The sequence below is a fragment of the Xiphophorus hellerii genome, chromosome 14 (genome assembly GCF_003331165.1).
Source record: "Xiphophorus hellerii strain 12219 chromosome 14, Xiphophorus_hellerii-4.1, whole genome shotgun sequence".
NCBI lineage: Eukaryota > Metazoa > Chordata > Actinopteri > Cyprinodontiformes > Poeciliidae > Xiphophorus > Xiphophorus hellerii.
Window position 1 is genome coordinate 24,911,326 of NC_045685.1, and position 22,051 is coordinate 24,933,376.

A 22,051-nucleotide genomic window follows, 5' to 3' on the forward strand; every position below is an offset into this window, starting at 1 on the left:
GGGGGATAAATTTCCAGTTGAACGATGGAGCATGAAGATTAAAGTGGATCTGAAGTAAGAGAGGGGCGTGATCTGAAATTAAGATCCCGTGAATGTGCATTTCAGTTTTCATGGAGTTCTGTACCATGTAGAATAATTGAGTTTAGCTTTTATTTGAAGTTTCTGTGTATGACTGGATGTAAAATACTTTAGAAATGAAAGCAGTGAAATGTTCTTGTTTTTCCATAAATAAAACTCTGATGTTTGTTTGAAAAAAATCTCAAAAAAAAATTTGATTTGGTCAGATTTTGATTTAGAGCTAACCACAGAGAGGTTTTTATGTTCCCAAATTTTTGTCATTGTTACACTTTGCTATGAGAAACAAAGTATATTATTAAACAGGTATGTTAAAATATACACTAGTATTTTGAGCAGAATATGCTTTTTAATAACTGTTGATGTGAATAAATATTGATGGATTATTCAGTGATTGTCATCGTCATTAACTGTTGCCATATTTTTAAATGTCAGCTTTAAGTAAAGCATCTAAAGATCCTTGCAATAACAGTAAAACATGAGTTTTTACACAAATTGAATTTTTTTCATTTCCTCAATATCAAAATTCAAGACAGTTTTCAAAAAATGTCATATTCATGACATTTTACAAAATTAAAAGTATTTTTTTATCAATTAGACTGATTTATTATTCTAATCTCAAATGTAATGTTTTGATTAGTTATTAATTAATTCTGCATTGTCAGAAACTACATCTTTATGGACTTTTCATGCACCTTTCAGTTACTGTATCCAGAGATAACATTGCAGACGATCTACAATACTGTAATGTGACACAAAAACAAGTCAGAAATATCTTTTGCATTTGAAGGATATATTTTTTAAATCCATCAAAAATCCATAAGTTAATCAACTCGCCCAATTCTTTCTGTTGTTAAGAACTTTGGATTAATGATCCTTTTCAGTTTTGTTGTCAAATTGTTGATTTTATGGCTTTAGTTAAAGTGATCTGTCTTCTTCTCACATCTTGTCTCTTTTCACTTCTTTTTTTAGCAACATGAACCTTTTTTTCCACAACACAGTTATTCTCTTATCTGCAAATCAAAGTCAAAACAACAATTCTCTGCGTTCCTCTATAATATATGTAGTCATTTACTGTTTAACTTCAAGACTGAATCACAAAATACAAAACTATAATATTAGACTCTGTTTCACAAGCTGAAACGATCACACACAAGAAATTAAAATACCTTCTAATATGGTTCTTTTGTAAGATTAAAAATATCTTTTGATAACTGACTCCAAGCTCACATTTTTAAATAATTATTTTTTTCATTAGTGTCAGTATGATGTATTATTCTAATCATAAATGCTGTGTTTCCATTAAATGTGGAAAATCCTCATAATTAACAGAAATAAAAGGCTTGGAAACATCCGTGTGTTTGTGTAATTACTTTAATACTGTGTTTCACTCACTGAAATATATGAACCTTTTATTAATGTTGTAAGATATTTAATATAACTTTATGTTGAGAGGAGGCTCAAAGCGGAACATTCAAGCGGGAACTAAAAATCGTTTCCAGTTTCTTCAGTGCAGCCAAAGTGAAACACACGGAAAGCTACGGAGCTCACGAGGTAGCATTAGCTCCTCTTAGAAGGTAGTTTGAAAACAGGTTTGGTGTTTTCGGTAAATATTTCCGTGTTTTCAGTGAAAATGTCTTCAGTTCCGCCTCAGAGAGAGTTTATCAACGAGCAGGTAACTCCTGCTGGAGAAACATTCACAGAGTGGAAAGAAATCAACGTTAAGATGGAGGAAGAGATGGAGGATCAGCGCAGACTGATGGATTTTACCCGGATACCGAGGATCATCTTACACCGGATAGGTACGAAACACCTTCATGTTTTACTGATTAATCAGGTTTAAGAAAGACGAAGCTGAAGTTGGTTTCCAATTCAAGCTTCCGATTCGGGAAATGGCTAAAGGGCGATTCCACCTATTTTTTCCTTCCGCATGTTTAATCGACTCTAGTTTAAAAACTACAACACCCAGACTCTTCAAACCTGGACTGGAGTATTCTGCTCTAATAGCAGAATATTTAAACCCAGGGGCGATTCTAGGATCTGACCTTTAGGGGTCCTTAGCCCCCAGCAGTGCTAAGGACCAAGAGAAGTTATTTGTTGGTGCATTTTTCTAAACTTCACTGCTTATTTACATACATTCACATAAGAAATGAAATAGTTTTGTCCAACTAAAACCGTTAACAACTACATACAGGTCTGGAAAAAATGAAGAGACCACTGCACTAAACCCCATTGAAAAGCTCCTGGTTATTCCACCAAATATTGGTTTCTGAACTCTTCCTGAGTTAAAACATTTGTTTTGTTGTTTCTAAATGAATATGAACTAGTTCTCTTTGCATTATTCAAGGTCTGAAAGCACTGCATTTTTAAATTATTTTGACCTTTTCTCATTTTCTGAAAATAAACACAAAGTTTTTGCTTGGAATTTCAGAGACATGTCAGTAGTTCAACAATCTTCATTTTATTTAAACATGTACCTAAACAGTGAACCCTCGTGTTTCTCGGGGGTTGTGTTCCCAAAAGAACCCATGATAGGCGAAATCCGTGAAGCATTTACCTTTATTTTTTACAATTTTTATAAAGCATAATTACCGTATTTTCCGCACTATAAGGCGCACCACATTATAAGGCGCACCTTCAATGAATGGCCTATTTTAAAACTTTTTTCATATATAAGTTGCACCGTGTTTAAGGCGCATAGGATAGACGCTACAGTAGAGGCTGGAGTTACGTTATGCATCCATTAGATGGAGCTGCGCTAAAGGGAATGTCATCAAAATAGTCAAATAGACTTAGACTGACTTTATTGTCATTTTGCATGCACAGGGTTTATACAGAACGAAATTTCGTTGCATACGGCTCAGGACAATGTTTTGAGGTTACTCCAGAATAAGATAAAATACAGTATAAAATATGAATATAAATATGAATATAAAATATAAAGTGCAGGACTGACAGTAAAATGGAAGTTATTTAGCTCTGTACATGTGCAAGGTATGAAGTGGAGACCAGATTTTGAGTGCAGTCCAGTTAAGAGTTCAGCAGTCTGATGGCAAGTGGGAAAAAGCTGTTTCGGAACCTGGTGGACCTGCACCGGATGCTGCGGAACCTCTTTCCAGAGCCAGAAAAAAATCCTGTTTTTATCCAACAAAATATTAATAGGAAAACTTCCTTGTTTGATTGACATTTAAAGGCTTTTGTTTTGTCTTTTTGTCCAGATCTCCCACAATGTTGTGTGTGTAAAGAGGAGGAGGTTCTCAATGAAACAGAACCACAGAGGAACCAACTCATCTCTCATGGCTCTGCAGAAACTGAGAGCCAGAATCAGGAAGGAATCAATTCTGAAGACCCAGGAAAAAAGAGAAAGGAAGAACAAAAACAAAAGGAGAAATATGAGAAAACCAAAGAGCAGAAAGGCAGAACTGACACTTCAAAACAAAAAAAGCACAAGAAAGCTCACGCAGGGCAAAAATTATATTCTTGTAAAATTTGTGATAAAACCTTTTCTCGAAACGATATCTTGCTGAGGCACAGAAGAATTCACAGATATGAGCGGCCTTTTTCTTGTGGGACTTGTGGAAAGAGTTACAGTAACAGAGGGACTTTAACTCATCACATGAGAATTCACACAGGTGAGAAGCCTTTCTCATGTGGATCCTGTGGAAAGAGTTTCTCTCGAAAGGACGCTCTAAATGTCCACATGATAACTCACACAGATGAGAAGCCTTTCTCTTGTGGGACTTGTGGAAGAAGTTTCTCTCAAAAAACTTATTTAAATGTTCACATGAGAATTCACACAGGTGAGAAGCCTTTCTCTTGTGGGATCTGTGGAAAAAGTTACAGTGAAAAAGGGACTTTAACTCATCACATGAGAATTCACACAGGTGAGAAGCCTTTCGCTTGTGGGATCTGTGGAAAAAGTTACAGTGAAAAAGGGACTTTAACTCATCACATGAGAATTCACACAGGTGAGAAGCCTTTCTTCTGTGGATCCTGTGGAAAGAGTTTCTCTCGAAAGGACTTTCTAAATGTCCACATGAGAATTCACACAGATGAGAAGCCTTTCTCTTGTGGGACTTGTGGAAGAAGTTTCTCTCAAAATACTAATTTAAATGTTCACATGAGAATTCACACAGGTGGGAAGCCTTTCTCTTGTGGGTCTTGTGGAAGAAGTTTCTCTCAAAAAGGTTCTTTAAATGTTCACATGAGAATTCACACGGGTGAGAGGCCTTTCTCATGTGGGACTTGTGGAAAACGTTTCTCTCAAAAAGGTGATTTAAATGTTCACATGAGAATTCACACGGGTGAGAAGCCTTTCTCATGTGGGAGCTGTGGAAAAAGTTACAGTAACAGAAGTAATTTATCTCGTCACATGAAGACTCACTCTGATGAGAATCCATAGGTCCAAAACAGATCCGATCCAATTTGGCATCTAATCCTATGGAAAATCTGGTCAGATGATGTAAACAGCAAGTTGAACATATTAAAGTCAACAGATTCTTGCAGGCTGCTAGTGATTCACTGTGATTGTGTCTTTCACTGTCTGACCAAAATAAACCTGAGGTCTACTTTTGCCTATCAGCTTGTTTTCCTTAATCCAGTTTTTTGTTTTAATTCTCAGTCGTATTTGTACTTAAGATCCCCATCAGTATCCCATTAGATACTGAAGTTAAAGAGGGGAACACATTCAGACAGGATTAATTTCTGTGCATTTCAGTTTTCATGGAGTTCTGTACCATGTAGAATAGTTGAGTTTAGCTTTTATTTGAAGTTTCTGTGTATGACTGGATGTAAAATACTTTAGAAATGAAAGCAGTGAAATGTTCTTGTTTTTCCATAAATAAAACTCTGATGTTTGTTTGAAAAAAACTCTAAAATAATTTTGATCTGGTCAGATTTTGATTTAGAGCTAACCACAGAGAGGTTTTTATGTTCCCAAATGTTTGTCATTGTTACACTTTGCTATGAGAAGCAAAGTATATTATTAAAAAGGTTTGTTAAAATATACACTACTATTTTGAGCAGAATATGCTTTTTAATAACTGTTGATTTGAATAAATATTGATGGATTATTCAGTGATTGTCATCGTCATTAACTGTTGCCATATTTTTAAATGTCAGCTTTAAGTAAAGCATCTAAAGATCCTTGCAATAACAGTAAAACATGAGTTTTTACACAAATTGAATTTTTTTCATTTCCTCAATATCAGAATTTAAGACAGTTTTCAAAAAATGTCACATTCATTACATTTTACAAAATTAAAAGTATTTTTCATCAATTAGTCTGATTTAATATTCTAATCTCAAATGTAATGTTTTCATTAGTTATTAATTAATTCTGCATTGTCAGAAACTACATCTTTATGGACGTTTCATGCACCTTTCAGTTACTGTATCCAGAGATAACATTGCAGACGATCTACAATACTGTAATGTGACACAAAAACAAGTCAGAAATATCTTTTGCATTTGAAGGATATTTTTTTAAAAACCCATCAAAAATCCATAAATTAATCAACTCGCCCAATGCTTTCTGTTGTTAAGAGCTTTGGATTAATGATCCTTTTCAGTTTTGTTGTCAATCAAATTGTTGATTTTATGGCTGTATTTAAAGTGATCTGTCTTATAAAAATATCAGACATAAAAACAGGCCAAGAATTTTTCAAAATAACCAGAAGACTTTTATTGTTTTGATGGCTTTAGTTAAAGTGATCTGTCTTGGTCTCACATCTTGTCTCTTCAGTGACCTTTCATGTTTTCACTACTTTTTTGGCAACATGAACCTTTTTTTCACAACACAGTCAGTTATTCTCCATCTTTACAAGTCAAAACAACGAATCTCTGCGCTCCTCTATAAAATATGTATTTATTTACTGTTAACTTCAAGACTTAATCACAAAATACAAAACTAGAAAATTCCTGAAGAAATTTAACCGGGGCCTGCCAAAATGTGCCCGTCGGTTTGGACCCAGCGTTCTGATGCTAAAAATTAGCATCAATGCTAAAGAAACCTGCAATGTAATCAATAGCATGTGGAGAGTAACAAGCATGTTGATTAACATGGTCTTGCACCATTCAGTATGTTAATATTAATGTATAATCTAAAATGAGCCAAAATGCTAATGTAAACCTAAATGCTGCCAGTAGCATGTGGGCTATCATTAGAATGTTGTTTTAGATTGACTTCCTACATTCAGTGTCCTAAACATGGATAATAATTAAGAAAAATAGCTAAAATCTTATTTTAGGGAAAATGCTTAACCTGAGAGAAAAAGATAATGCAGGCTAATATTATTGCACCACCTATGGCCTTAATTTAACCATAGAGGAATATTAAGGCTTTTATTTTGAAATTTTCAGTAAGCTTCATTTTAAATGTCCAAACTAATTCCATGAGTAACATTGATCTAGGGGCTGCACAGTGGTGCAGTTGATAGCACTGTTGCCTTGCAGCAAGAAGGTCCTGGGTTCGATTCCCGGCCGGGGTCTTTCTGCATGGAGTTTGCATGTTCTCCCTGTGCATGCATGGGTTCTCTCCGGGTACTCCGGCTTCCTCCCACAGTCCAAAAACATGACTGTTAGGTTAATCGGTCTATCTAAATTCTCCACACACACCCTAGGGGTGTGTGTGTGTGAATGTTTGTCCTGTATGTCTTTGTGTTGCCCTGCGACAGACTGTCCAGGGTGACCCCGCCTCCCACCTGGAACGTAGCTGGAGATAGGCACCAGCAACCCTCCCGACCCCATTAGGGACAAGGGTGAACAGAGGATGGATGGATGAATGGAACGTTCATGTAAAAAATACACAAATGTACTGAGTAAGCTTAATTTTAAATCAGTTATAAAACACCCAAAACACAAGTAATTCTAAAGGCCAGCTCAGTCCTCCTCTGTAGTAACTGACAGTTCCACCATGTTTGTAGTTCTGACATTCAGCTCAGACCTCTTTTGTAGGCACTGAGTGTCCGCCATGTTGTAGTCCTAACCTTCAGTCATTGTAGTTCTAAAGAGCAACTGTTGTGTGAGTGTGAGACAGAAAGGTGGAAAAGAATTATATCTTTGTGAGACACCTAGTCAGTTTTTATTTAAAAAAGCAGTCCGAACAACTCCTTCCCGTTCGGGAACCGTGATACGTATTCGAAAACCGTTTGAAGAGTATGAGAGGGCTATTTGTCGCCCGCGATTCATATCTCTACCTCACTCTCAGTAATAACAGTGATGAGACATAGATGGTGTGCGTCGAGCTCTGAAATTTTTCAGAAATACATGGAAGTGAATCTGGGAGAGCGTCAGTTACCCTGCCGCATGATTTCGCCCTGAAGCACCTTGACAGAAAACCGTAAGCCCTAGAGAAATTTTGAAAACATTTTACCGGAGCAGGCATGCGTATCGATGTCATGACCGAGTTTGACACCAATCGGGCGATATTTGTGGGCGTGACGGCGATTTCTAAATTTTTTTGGGGTCAAAAATCCACTTCATTTCTCACTCTAATGGGGCGGCAGTTGGTTTCAGTTATACTCTGTGTTTCTGCAGTTGGAAATTTTGCTCGTTTTTAGCTTTTTACGTCGCCATCGTAACTCCGATTCCCAATAACAGTAATAGCTAAATGCCGGGATTGAGCCGCACGTTTTGATACCACTTAGACTGTTTTACAAGCTAAAACGATCACAACAATTCTCTGCGTTCCTCTATAATATATGTAGCCATTTACTGTTTAACTTCAAAACTGATACACAAAATACAAAACTATAATATTAGACTCTGTTTCACAAGCTGAAACGATCACACACAAGAAATTAAAATACCTTCTAATATGGTTCTTTTGTAAGATTAAAAGTATTTTCTGATAACTGACTCCAAGCTCACATTTTTAAATAATTATTTTTTTCATTAGTGTCAGTATGATGTATTATTCTAATCATAAATGCTGTGTTTCCATTAAATGTGGAAAATCCTCATAATTAACAGAAATAAAAGGCTTGGAAACATCCGTGTGTTTGTGTAATTACTTTAATACTGTGTTTCACTCACTGAAATATATAAACCTTTTATTAATGTTGTAAGATATTTAATATAACTTTATGTTGAGAGGAGGCTCAACGCGGAAAATTCAAGCGGGAACTAAAAATCGTTTACAGTTTCTTCAGTGCAGCCAAAGTGAAACACACGGAAAGCTACGGAGCTCACCAGGTAGCATTAGCTCCTCTTAGAAGGTAGTTTGAAAACAGGTTTGGTGTTTTCGGTAAATATTTCCGTGTTTTCAGTGAAACTGTCTTCAGTTCCGCCTCAGAGAGAGTTTATCAACGAGCAGGTAACTCCTGCTGGAGAAACATTCACAGAGTGGAAAGAAATCAACGTTAAGATGGAGGAAGAGATGGAGGATCAGCGCAGACTGATGGATTTTACCCGGATACCGAGGATCATCTTACACCGGATAGGTACGAAACACCTTCACGTTTTAGTCAGCCGTGTCATGGTTTGGATCTGAGAATACGGGAGATGTCTCCGTCCGGTGCGGCTGTCAGAGTGGAGGGGTGCTGCTGCATAACACGGAATATTTACAGGAGGATGTTAAAACAAGAGCACGGCGGGAAAGAGGTAGAAATGGTTGTTTTTCGGCCAAAGCTGGCGTTTATGTCTGCTTCATTTGGGCCAACGTTGGAGGGTTCTGGGCTTTACACAAATAATATTCTCAATATTTTCACAGAAACGCCCAACTCTCGCTGAGAGCAGGAAGTATTTATACTCAGATCTGTCCGTGTGTGTGTGTGTGTGTGTGTGTGTGTGCTTAAGAAGTGTGTGTGTGCTTAAGAAATGAAATATGAGGAACAATCATGATTTAACCAGCCCTTTTTTGAAAGACAGTTTTGTTTATAGAGATTTCTTAACTTTTTTTTATTTGTTGCAACATGTGTTCTTACATTATTATTAACATTATGTTACTTTTGAAATTGGTCTCAAAACAACAATATTATCGTTTACCGCAATAATTTCTGGGACAATTCATCGCCTAGCAGAACTTATTCTGACTGTCCTGACATCACCCACTTCAACCACTGTATAATAATGCGTAATAATTTAAAGTGTAAATTTCTACAGGAAGTCTTAATTGTTCCTGTGCCACCAAACAGGAAGTGGCTTTAACTTGAACGTTAGGTTCCTGACAAATATTGAATATTCTCCACGGAGCTAAACTGAGACTGACTGAACATAACAAAGAGTCATTCTCAATTGCTTATTGCAATTCCGCTTATCAGTGGCTGTCGATCGATCAGCCACTGATCATAATCAGCCGATTAACGTGAAAAAGTATGTGATCGCTGATCACTGTTTTTTGTTGCTGATCACCTGTATCTCACTTGGCAGCCTGCAGAGACCCTCTGTGCAGCTGATCTCCTCTTTCCTTCACACTGCGAAAACATGCGGCAACAAATCCTAAGTGATGTTGTGTGGAACTTTAATGCTCTGAGAGTGAAAGGGGAGGTTTGCATGTAGTGACGGAAAAATACCTGGAAGGTGAACGACGTCAAAATGCATCAACACGATTTAATATGACATACAAAAATCAAACACAGAGTGGGTTTGGTGAGTTATCAAGGCTCACTGCAGGAAAAAAAAGACATCCAGAGCGATCAGGCAGCAGGTAAAGCATCACACAACTACCAACACTCAGCCGGATGAGCATGACGGTCAGAGACTAAACAAATAACACAAAAAATAACTAAAATCATTGGACCAGCAGTGGAAGACGCTGAGTTCTGCTCTCGCTGTTGAACCACCGCTATGCTCTACTGATATTTCGCAGACGTATCGCCGTTCAACCTCCACCAGACATTAAACTCTCACATTGAACGTCTGCTTAAAGCTGCAGCTTAAAAAACTACTTTTTACATATGTATTAAGAAGTTTGCTGTCCTAACATGAGACAGATAATCTCTGAATAAAAAGCTCCTGTGCCTCCTCCTGTGTTCTGCAGAATTACTCAGCTTGGTCCGAAACAACCAACCAGAACCAGCATTAATCAGCTGGACCTGCTCTCAGAAAGTTTTGATTTAGCAACTTAGGGATGTTTATTGAATGCAACCTGTATTTGACTTTGAATTAATGTTTTCTTCTTTTATTTGATATTATTTGATATAGGCACTGTTATGAGATTTATTTGACATATGTATAATTTAGGCTACTGAGGCCCATATTGTTAAATGTTATTTTGCTGATTGCAGGTTTTTCAGTTGTCTTTTTGACTTAATAGCTGCTGTATTGGGCTGCAAGTATTTTCCATGTTTTTTGTCCAAATCCGGTGACATTATTGCCAGATCATTTTTTCATTTTGCCAGATAACATAGTAGCATTTATACGTAGCGCAAAAAAAGCTAACAGCCAATCCAGGTTGATCGGCAATGATCGGCCCTCATGCGTGATTGGTATTGGAATCGACAACAGAAACCTGATCAGAGCTTCGCTCATTGGTAGGATTGGAATGGTGAAGCGACATTCGCCAGAGCGTTGCTGAAGTACAAGGGCTTTTCGAAGTTGTTTACAACTTTAATTTTTGTCGTTTCAGTGATAAAGAAAAGAAGATTATGAAATGATGGCTGGAATAAAAACAAGAAACTCTTATTTATTTTTTAATGTGCATTGGAAAACAAACTGTTCTATGTATTAAATGTTTTCAGTGTAGAACTACGTTTAAGACTCTATGGTATTAAGCTTGATTAAATCAAGCTGCTGTTTGGAATATTTTTGTTGGGGAGCCACTAGGTTAAGCTGTCGCCATCTTGCTTTCTCACCTGCAGATCCATAGTATTGATTTCTATATCCATTCCCGTCAGAAGGACTAAATTGCTTAAATTAATTTTCATACTTATAAATTTGTAATTTTTGTCTTTGAATAACTTGAAAAGGCTTTAAGTGGTTAAAATCAATACTTCCTTCTTTTACTCACATTTAAAAGCTTTTGTTTTGTGTATCTGTGCAGATCTCCCACAGTGCTGGGTGTGTAAAGAGGAGGAGGTTCTCAATGAATTCAGCAACCAGGAGAGGAAGTCCACTTCAGGTAAAGAAGAACCAGAACATCAAGAGTTCAAAGAGGAAGAGAAGCAACTCTGCATCAGTCAGGATGAAGAGCAGCTTGTGCTGAAACAAGAGACTGATGACATTTTGGTGAATCCTCTTAATGTGCAAAGAATCCACAATGAAACAGAACCACAGAGGAACCAACTCATCTCTCATGGCTCTGCTGAGGATGAGAACCAGGATCAGGAAGGAAGCAATTCTGAGGACTCAGGAGAAAAGAGAGATGAAGAACAGAAACACAACAAAAGATGCCAGAAAGGTAAAACTGATTGTTCAAACTAAAAAAGGCACATGAAAGCTCACAGAGTCCAACAATTATATTCTTGTAAAGTTTGTGATAAAACCTTCTCTCTAAATGTTTGCTTGACTTCACACAAGAAGTCGTTAACATTTTCAACCTGTGGAAAAAGTTTCAGTCAAAAGAATAGTTTAATTTATCACATGAAGATTCACACAGGTGAAAAGGCTTTTTCTTGTGAAACCCTGCTTTTCTTAAATCAGCAACATAACATGGGATCATTTTGCCATTAATTTCTGCATGTTAACAACAATCACCCCACTGTTACCAATTCTGCTGCGAATCGCAGGAAAGTAAAGGCTGAAAGTTTGTGTTGAGTGTGTGAGTGGAGCAATGTCTGACAATATCAAAGGTTGAGATTAAAAAACCAGTTAGTGTTTTGTGTTAGGCATTTTATGTCATTCTTTAATGTGATATACTGTATATCCTGTAGCTACATAGAGGATAAGTTACCTCCTCTCCTGAGTTGCAATGCTGAATTACTTATTGGATTTAATTGTGCCAGAGCTTTAGCTCCAAAAAAGGTTCTACTGGGAAAGGACAATGAGCCATTTGCTATACAGATGGATCTAGGGTGGAGCATTGTTGGTAGCTTCACATCAGAGTCAAACGAAACTGAAACAAGTCTGTGCCACAGAGTTATGGTAAAGGAACGGTCTTCTGTAGCACTAATGGATATGATCAGTGTTAAGGATGGAAAGGTAAAGGATGAAAGAATCCCACAAAAGGATCACATTTTTCTGGATAAACGTACAGAAAAACAAACAAAGACACAGTGAGAAGGCTCTTCCATTTAAACAAACGTCAGACTCATCAGATAATAAAAGGCCTGCAGAAATCGCATTGAAACACTCAAAGCAAAGGTTTAACAATTAAGAAAGTTACAATAAGGACTATGTGGCACACAAGAATGATATAATTGAAGATGTGGAAGAAGTGCACGACAAAGGAATGCAGGGTGAACATTGCACTTACCACACCCAAAGGCAACCAGCTACCACATCACAACAAACTGCATTAACTAGATGTTGTCATGGATATGGACGGTCTCCTCAAGGTGGGAGGACGACTTCCATCTTTCAAGGACTCCTTCAAGCACCCAGATGTGATCCCAAAGGAATATTAACGAAGCAAACTCTTCATATCTCAAAACCACGACAAAGTAAAGCACCAAGGAAAAGGATTCACCATAAGGAAAATCAGATGGGTTGGTCATTGAATCCCTGAGATAAGCAGAACTGTTGCTTCATTTATCCGCCAGTGTGTCATCGGTCGCAGGCTTCGCAGAGCTCCAGAGGGATGAGAATGAGTGACCTACCTGCACAGCGTTTGAAGCGTCTCCTCCCTTCACACAATGTGGCTTGGACTGTTTAAGGACTGTTAGCAGTGCGCCGAATGCCTTCAGTCACTCAGTGGTACTTCATTAAGGATTTTATGAAGTCATGGATATAGTGAAACCCTGACTGTAAATAACCTGAACAGTCATGACATGTTTTTATTCTGTTGTTAGAAGGTTTTTAAGGTAATGTCTACATGGGTTATTTTGTTAAAATTATCTCTGTTCTTGTGTAAACCAATTAGTTATAATTTTGGCAGGAGTGGAAATAACCCCAACTTATTTGTTGTAATATTTTTAGTAGTGAACGTTATTTTTAGTTGATACGTTTGGTTGTAAGAGCGTGTTTTTGTAGCTTTCACTGTCTTTTTGTTTGTGTGATTGTGCATACAGCTTTTATGGTGAAACTCAAGGTTTACGTTCAATAAACCTCACTGTTCATCAGTCAAGCCAAAATACTTCATTTAGGGGTTGCGGGGGTTTGCTACAACAACAATCACCCCACTGTTACCAATTCTGCTGCGAATTGCAGGAAAGTAAAGGCTGAGATTTAGTCGTGCTTTTGAAAGTTTGTGTTGAGTGTGTGAGTGGAGCAATGTCTGACAATATCAATGGTTGAGATTAAAAAACCATTTAGTGTTTTGCGTAAGGCATTTTATGTCACTCTTTAATGTCATATACAGTATATCGTGTAGCTACATAGAGAAAGAAAACCTTTTGTAATATTTGTCAGGAAGCCACTAAGTTAAGCTATCGCCATCTTGTTTGCTCACCTGGAGGTCCATAATATCATATTTTGACTCACATCTAATTACATTCTGGTCAGAAGAACCTCATTTGTTGAGTTAATGTTAATTCTTGTAAGATTATAATTTTAGAATAACCCAAGAAAATCCTGTTTTGATGCATCAAGAGATTAAAGTGAAGGATTCCTTTTTTGATTGACATTTAAAGGCTTTTGTTTTGTCTTTTTGTCCAGATCTCCCACAATGTTGTGTGTGTAAAGAGGAGGAGGTTCTCAATGAAACGGAACCACAGAGGAACCAACTCATCTCTCATGGCTCTGCAGAAACTGAGAACCAGAATCAGGAAGGAATCAATTCTGAACACCCAGTAAAAAAGAGAAAGGAAGAACAAAAACAAAAGGAGAAATACGAGAAAACCAAAGAGCAGAAAGGCAGAACTGACACTTCAAAACAACAAAAGCACAAGAAAGCTCACGCAGGGCAAAAATTATATTCTTGTAAAATTTGTGATGAAACCTTTTCTCAAAAAGATATCTTGCTGAGACACATAAGAATTCACAAAGATGAGCGGCCTTTTTCTTGTGGGACTTGTGGAAAGAGTTACAGTGAAAGAAGGTCTTTAACTGATCACATGAAAATTCACACAGGTGAGAAGCCTTTCTCCTGTGGGTCGTGTGGAAAACGTTTCTCTCAAAAAAGTACTTTAAATGTTCACATGAGAATTCACACAGGTGAGAAGCCCTTCTCATGTAGGACCTGTGGAAAGAGTTACAGTGAAAGTGGGCCTTTAACTCGGCACATGAGAATTCACACAGGTGAGAAGCCTTTCTCTTGTGGGTCGTGTGGAAAACGTTTCCGTCAAAAATGTCATTTAAATGTTCACATGAGAATTCACACAGGTGAGAAGCCCTTCTCATGTGAGACCTGTGGAAAGACTTACAGTGAACGAGCGACTTTAACTTATCACATGAGAATTCACACAGGTGAGAAGCCTTTCTCTTGTGGATCCTGTGGAAAGAGTTTCTCTCGAAAGGACTCTCTAAATGTCCACATGATAACTCACACAGATGAGAAGCCTTTCTCTTGTGGGTCTTGTGGAAGAGGTTTCTCCCTAAAAACTAATTTAAATGTTCACATGAGAATTCACACAGGTGAGAAGCCTTTCTATTGTGGGTCTTGTGGAAGAAGTTTCTCTTGCAAAGATTATTTAAATGTTCATATGAAAATTCACAATGGTGAGAGGCCTTTCTCTTGTGGATCCTGTGGAAAGAGTTTCTCTCGAAAGGACTCTCTAAATGTCCACATGATAACTCACACAGATGAGAAGCCTTTCTCTTGTGGGTCTTGTGGAAGAGGTTTCTCCCTAAAAACTCATTTAAATGCTCATATGAAAGTTCACACAGGTGAGAAGCCTTTCTCTTGTGGGATCTGTGGAAAGAGTTACAGTGAAAAAGGGACTTTAACTCATCACATGAGAATTCACACAGGTGAGAAGCCTTTCTCATGTGGGAGCTGTGGAAAAAGTTACAGTAACAGAAGTTATTTATCTCGTCACATGAAGACTCACTCTGATGAGAATCCATAGGTCCAAAACAGATCCGATCCAATTTGGCATCTAATCTTATGGAAAATCTGGTCAGGTGATGTAAACAGCAAGTTGAACATATTAAAGTCAACAGATTCTTGCAGGCTGCTAGTGATTCACTGTGATTGTGTCTTTCACTGTCTGACCAAGATAAACCTGAGGTCTACTTTTGCCTACCAGCTTGTTTTCTTTAATCCAGTTTTTTGTTTTAATTCTCAGTCGTATTTGTACTTAAGATCCCCATCAGTATCCTATTAGATACTGAAGTTAAAGAGGGGAACACATTCAGACAGGATTAATTTCTGTGCATTTCAGTTTTCATGGAGTTCTGTACCATGTAGAATAATGAGTTTAGCTTTTATTGAAGTTTCTGTGTATGACTGGATGTAAAATACTTTAGAAATGAAAGCAGTGAAATGTTCTTGTTTTTGTAAACAAACGTCTCCTTCCCATCTCCTCACCCTCCTGAAGTCACCCGGGGAATCTTATGGCTGAACTCTCAAGGATTCGCTCTTGATTATTCCACCTTTATCAGACACTTATTTGGAGAACCGGCTGTGCGAGACATGGGCTAATCTGCAAACACATCATAGTTACAGACACACACTCCCTGACCTCAATGTCTTTGCCAGCTTTTTTTTTTTGTCTTGCCATATGTGCCATATTCTTCCTAATGTTGTCTTTTCATCCTACTTATCAGTTACTTTTTAGATTATTGCCTGTTAGACACTGTGGAGTTCTCACTTTTAACCCAGAAAAGGAATTAGAACCAACTTGAAATCAAGAGACTCTAGTTTATTAGTCACTCTTTAGCTGATTTTTTTTTACGAACTGTACAGTACTCGCTATGTAGACCAATATTATACTTCTTAGTTTAATGTTTAGATTATTATGCAGATGGACTCCTATTACTGCAACCAGGAAAATGAATTAGAACAAACTTAGAGTCCAGAAAAAATTCATTCAGAACAGGAACATTAAGTTTTTATTATTACTTAGAAACTGAGGAGTACTCATTACTTTTACAAATTTAGAGCATACTTAGAAGTCCAGAGAATACTTATGCTTATCTAACAACCCAGAAACAGGGATTAGAACAAACTTAGAATCCAGAAAACTACGTTAGCAATTACTTTTTAGACTCCTGTTCTTCCAGCCCAGATAAGGAATTGGACCAGAGGAAACTTACTTATACTTACCTACCAACCTCCAGCAAATTTAGTTTGAATCGTCACATGCTGATTCACAAGTGAGGAGCCTTTCTTATGTGTGACCTGTGGAAAAAGTTTCACTCAAGAAATTAAGTTTAAATGTTCATATGAGAACGGCATCATTTGAACCTCAAGTATCAAGTAGTTTTATCTTTCCATGAAACTTTTTTATTTTATTTTAAGGGAACTTTTAATCTTCAAGTGTTTTTGAAATAATGTACTGTGTATTTGTAATGTTTTAAAGGAACAATGCATTGGAACATTTTTAGTTTTAGATTTAAACTTTTGTAGTCCTTGTGTGTTTATTTTTTGTTGTACTTGTACTTTGTTTTAGTTTCATGATTACTGTTAGCTGTTCCTGTATGCACTGGTGTAGTCACAGACAAATTTTGCTTCAGCAATAATGTTTCCTGGATTTGAATCTACATATACACTATTATATACATTGGATGTAGAGGTGTCTCAGAAAACTCTACGACATACACTAAACCAGAAGCATGGTTCTGGTCTAGTGGTTGACTTGGTTTCTGTATATATTTCTGTATTATATATGTTTTTCTAGTGGTTTAATGTTATGTTGTAATTTAAATGTCATGTTTTCATTGCTTGTAAATGTAAAATCATCTTTCAACAGAAATAAAGTCATTCACACATCCATCTATGTTATTTCATGTGATGTGTTAGTAATACAGATTATGAGAAAAATCAGCTTTTAAAGTGAATTCCTTTCTCCTGTGGGTCGTGTGGAAAACGTTTCTCTCAAAAAAGTACTTTAAATGTTCACATGAGAATTCACACAGGTGAGAAGCCCTTCTCATGTAGGACCTGTGGAAAGAGTTACAGTGAAAGTGGGCCTTTAACTCGGCACATGAGAATTCACACAGGTGAGAAGCCTTTCTCTTGTGGGTCGTGTGGAAAACGTTTCCGTCAAAAATGTCATTTAAATGTTCACATGAGAATTCACACAGGTGAGAAGCCCTTCTCATGTGAGACCTGTGGAAAGACTTACAGTGAACGAGCGACTTTAACTTATCACATGAGAATTCACACAGGTGAGAAGCCTTTCTCTTGTGGATCCTGTGGAAAGAGTTTCTCTCGAAAGGACTCTCTAAATGTCCACATGATAACTCACACAGATGAGAAGCCTTTCTCTTGTGGGTCTTGTGGAAGAGGTTTCTCCCTAAAAACTAATTTAAATGTTCACATGAGAATTCACACAGGTGAGAAGCCTTTCTATTGTGGGTCTTGTGGAAGAAGTTTCTCTTGCAAAGATTATTTAAATGTTCATATGAAAATTCACAATGGTGAGAGGCCTTTCTCTTGTGGATCCTGTGGAAAGAGTTTCTCTCGAAAGGACTCTCTAAATGTCCACATGATAACTCACACAGATGAGAAGCCTTTCTCTTGTGGGTCTTGTGGAAGAGGTTTCTCCCTAAAAACTCATTTAAATGCTCATATGAAAGTTCACACAGGTGAGAAGCCTTTCTCTTGTGGGATCTGTGGAAAGAGTTACAGTGAAAAAGGGACTTTAACTCATCACATGAGAATTCACACAGGTGAGAAGCCTTTCTCATGTGGGAGCTGTGGAAAAAGTTACAGTAACAGAAGTTATTTATCTCGTCACATGAAGACTCACTCTGATGAGAATCCATAGGTCCAAAACAGATCCGATCCAATTTGGCATCTAATCTTATGGAAAATCTGGTCAGGTGATGTAAACAGCAAGTTGAACATATTAAAGTCAACAGATTCTTGCAGGCTGCTAGTGATTCACTGTGATTGTGTCTTTCACTGTCTGACCAAGATAAACCTGAGGTCTACTTTTGCCTACCAGCTTGTTTTCTTTAATCCAGTTTTTTGTTTTAATTCTCAGTCGTATTTGTACTTAAGATCCCCATCAGTATCCTATTAGATACTGAAGTTAAAGAGGGGAACACATTCAGACAGGATTAATTTCTGTGCATTTCAGTTTTCATGGAGTTCTGTACCATGTAGAATAATTGAGTTTAGCTTTTATTTGAAGTTTCTGTGTATGACTGGATGTAAAATACTTTAGAAATGAAAGCAGTGAAATGTTCTTGTTTTTGTAAACAAACGTCTCCTTCCCATCTCCTCACCCTCCTGAAGTCACCCGGGGAATCTTATGGCTGAACTCTCAAGGATTCGCTCTTGATTATTCCACCTTTATCAGACACTTATTTGGAGAACAGGCTGTGAGAGACATGGGCTAATCTGCAAACACATCATAGTTACAGACACACACTCCCTGACCTCAATGTCTTTGCCAGCTTTTTTTTTTGTCTTGCCATATGTGCCATATTCTTCCTAATGTTGTCTTTTCATCCTACTTATCAGTTACTTTTTAGATTATTGCCTGTTAGACACTGTGGAGTTCTCACTTTTAACCCAGAAAAGGAATTAGAACAAACTTGAAATCAAGAGACTCTAGTTTATTAGTCACTCTTTAGCTTATTTTTTTTTACGAACTGTACAGTACTCGCTATGTAGACCAATATTATACTTCTTAGTTTAATGTTTAGATTATTATGCAGATGGACTCCTATTACTGCAACCAGAAAATGAATTAGAACAAACTTAGAGTCCAGAAAAAATTCATTCAGAACAGGAACATTAAGTTTTTATTATTACTTAGAAACTGAGGAGTACTCATTACTTTTACAAATTTAGAGCATACTTAGAAAGTCCAGAGAATACTTATGCTTATCTAACAACCCAGAACAGGGATTAGAACAAACTTAGAATCCAGAAAACTACGTTAGCAATTACTTTTTAGACTCCTGTTTGTCCAGCCCAGAAAAGGAATTGGACCAGAGGAAACTTACTTATACTTACCTACCAACCTCCAGCAAATTTAGTTTGAATCGTCACATGCTGATTCACAAGTGAGGAGCCTTTCTTATGTGTGACCTGTGGAAAAAGTTTCACTCAAGAAATTAAGTTTAAATGTTCATATGAGAACGGCATCATTTGAACCTCAAGTATCAAGTAGTTTTATCTTTCCATGAAACTTTTTTATTTTATTTTAAGGCAACTTTTAATCTTCAAGTGTTTTTGAAATAATGTACTGTGTATTTGTAACGTTTTAAAGGAACAATGCATTGGAACATTTTTAGTTTTAGATTTAAACTTTTGTAGTCCTTGTGTGTTTATTTTTTGTTGTACTTTGTTTTAGTTTCATGATTACTGTTAGCTGTTCCTGTATGCACTGGTGTAGTCACAGACAAATTTTGCTTCAGCAATAATGTTTCCTGGACTTTAATCTACATATACACTATTATATACATTGGATGTAGAGGTGTCTCAGAAAACTCTACGACATACACTAAACCAGAAGCATGGTTCTGGTCTAGTGGTTGACTTGGTTTCTGTATATATTTCTGTATTATATATGTTTTTCTAGTGGTTTAATGTTATGTTGTAATTTTAAATGTCATGTTTTCATTGCTTGTAAATGTAAAATCATCTTTCAACAGAAATAGTCATTCACACATCCATCTATGTTATTTCATGTGATGTGTTAGTAATACAGATTATGAGAAAAATCAGCTTTTAAAGTGAATTCTAAAACTCTAAAACATGTATAATAATTCAGTGTTTAACTTTACAACTGAGTTTCAACCTGAAAGACTATAACCTGATATAATAACATTAGACTATTTTACAAAGTAAAAAGTTACAATATACATTCCAACATGGTTCTTCTCATCACGACTTAGGATTGGACACACTGGTCTAAATAGATCACTATTTTTGATAGGGAAACATCAGACAGGGAAATGTGACTGCAGGGAAGATGAGACATTGGAGCATGTTATTTTAAGTTGCAGGAATGATCTGTTTCAGAGAAACAAGTTAATAAGAAACCTTAGTAATATGAAAATGAAATTTGATATTGTTGATTTATTGCAAAAGGACTCGGGAAGCAGAGGATATCAGGCTATATTTGATTTTTTTGAAACAAAGTAAGTTATATAATAGGATATAGTTTTTTTTTTGTTTGTTTGTGTGTCATGTGGTCCACATTCCTTACCAGTTGGTGGCGGTAATGCTCACCCAACGTTTTTTGCCAACCGCCAATAAATTTCATCAAGAAGAAGAAGAAGAGATAACGGTCGCTAACACTGATGTTTATGAGCGCTGTGTAGCTGTACTCCTAGTAGAGATATTTTGATTTACAGGTAAGCTGGTGATGTTAATAATAAACTCTATGTTATGTTATTGTGTTCTGTTAAAAGACAAGTAAAATTACATTGTGTGATTTAAGTATTGCAATCCTAAAAATCCTAAAATTTCTTAATTTTAGGATTTTTAAAAAATTTTAAGAAACTTTCTTAAAAGTTTCTTAATCTAAATGAATAAATCCTAAAAAAAAAAAAATCCTAAAATTTTGTTTTTAAATGCGTTTTTTTAAAATGCATTTAGTTGTACATAAACTAAATAGTGTCCGTTCATACAGTTTAGGCTCCATGAAAAGGAGAAATTACGTGTTAGAGAAGAACACTGATGAAGGTTTTTGTCCATCAGCAGTGGTAGCTTCTGTTTTTGTTTCATGACTTGCTTTAAGTTTGTAAATGTCTGTATGTTTGTTCAGTAGCACTTGAGACAGATTTTATGCCAATAATAAATTTGTTTTGAGTTCTCGGTAAGGTTGTTTAATTATGGTTCCCCAAACTAAAGTTCAGTCAAAGTCAGAATTACACACAATTGCGATCATTTTGTCATTGGAGCTGTCCGAAACTTTGAAGAACGTAAACTTGTAATTTAATTGTATGAATTTAGAAATGTGTTAATATTATGGCCTCCTTTCCCAGGGAGAATCCAGTTTAAAAAACCTATCAGGGTTAAAAATCCAGTCATTTTTGGGAGCTAACAGAAACTAGCTGAGCTAGGCAGCTAGCGACATGCTAGCCAGCTAATGTAGCAATATGACAGGTTATGAATAGGAACATGAATAATTAGGAGTATGGGGGAGGGGGCTTACTGTATATGTTAATGAATTTGACACCTCTTCCCGCTGTGGGTCGTAGTGCTTGATGTCATGAGATAGAGTGGATGTTATTGGCTTATTGTAATTCTTTATCACAGCCCTGTACTGTTGGTGAGTCTGAAAGGCTGCTGTTCTTTAGTGGTCTAGACTTCCTGTCCCCCCAATACTTTGTACTTGGTCTGAAAGACACCTTTCTCCTCCTGCTCTTTGGTGGGATAATCAGACTTGCCACCTCAGCTGTCTCTGTGCTATTTGAGTGGTCAACCCAACCTGCTTCCTCTCCCCCCATCAAATTCTTTCTCCTGTCTTTGTATTCAGCTTGAAACACACCTCTCTTTGCTCATCCTATGTCTCGTCTCCTCAGCATCAATTGTTTGTCCTGTTCTTCTGGGGTTCTGAGAGACACCCCCTACTTACAGGGGTTGGACAATGAAACTGATACACCTCTCATTTAATGTGGGAGGTTCCATGGCTAAATTGGACCAGCCTGGTGGCCAATCTTCATTAATTGCACATTGAACCAATAAGAGCAGTGTGTGAAGGTCCAATTAGCAGCGTAAGAGCCCAGTTTTGCTCAAAATATTGCAATGCACACAACATTATGGGTGACATACCAGAGTTCAAAAGAGGACAAATTGTTGGTGCACGTCTTGCTGGCGCATCTGTGACCAAGACAGCAGGTCCCTCTTGAAAATGAGATCTAGATCTCAACG

At 36.9% G+C, this 22,051-nt stretch overlaps 1 protein-coding gene and 1 pseudogene across 1 annotated transcript; both read left to right on the top strand.

Annotated features, from left to right (window-relative positions):
- Positions 1–1,855: 1,855 nt before the first annotated feature.
- On the top strand, positions 1,856–4,880 carry LOC116733146 (zinc finger protein OZF-like; the record flags this gene model as incomplete). Its single annotated transcript, XM_032583950.1, has 2 exons — positions 1,856–1,877; positions 3,294–4,880. Coding segments are annotated over 2 exons (1,206 nt in total), but the record flags the coding sequence as incomplete, so codon positions are not given.
- A 3,590-nt stretch (positions 4,881–8,470) lies between these two features.
- The window catches only part of LOC116733240 (oocyte zinc finger protein XlCOF6-like), a 29,127-nt pseudogene continuing 15,546 nt past the window's right edge, over positions 8,471–22,051 (top strand).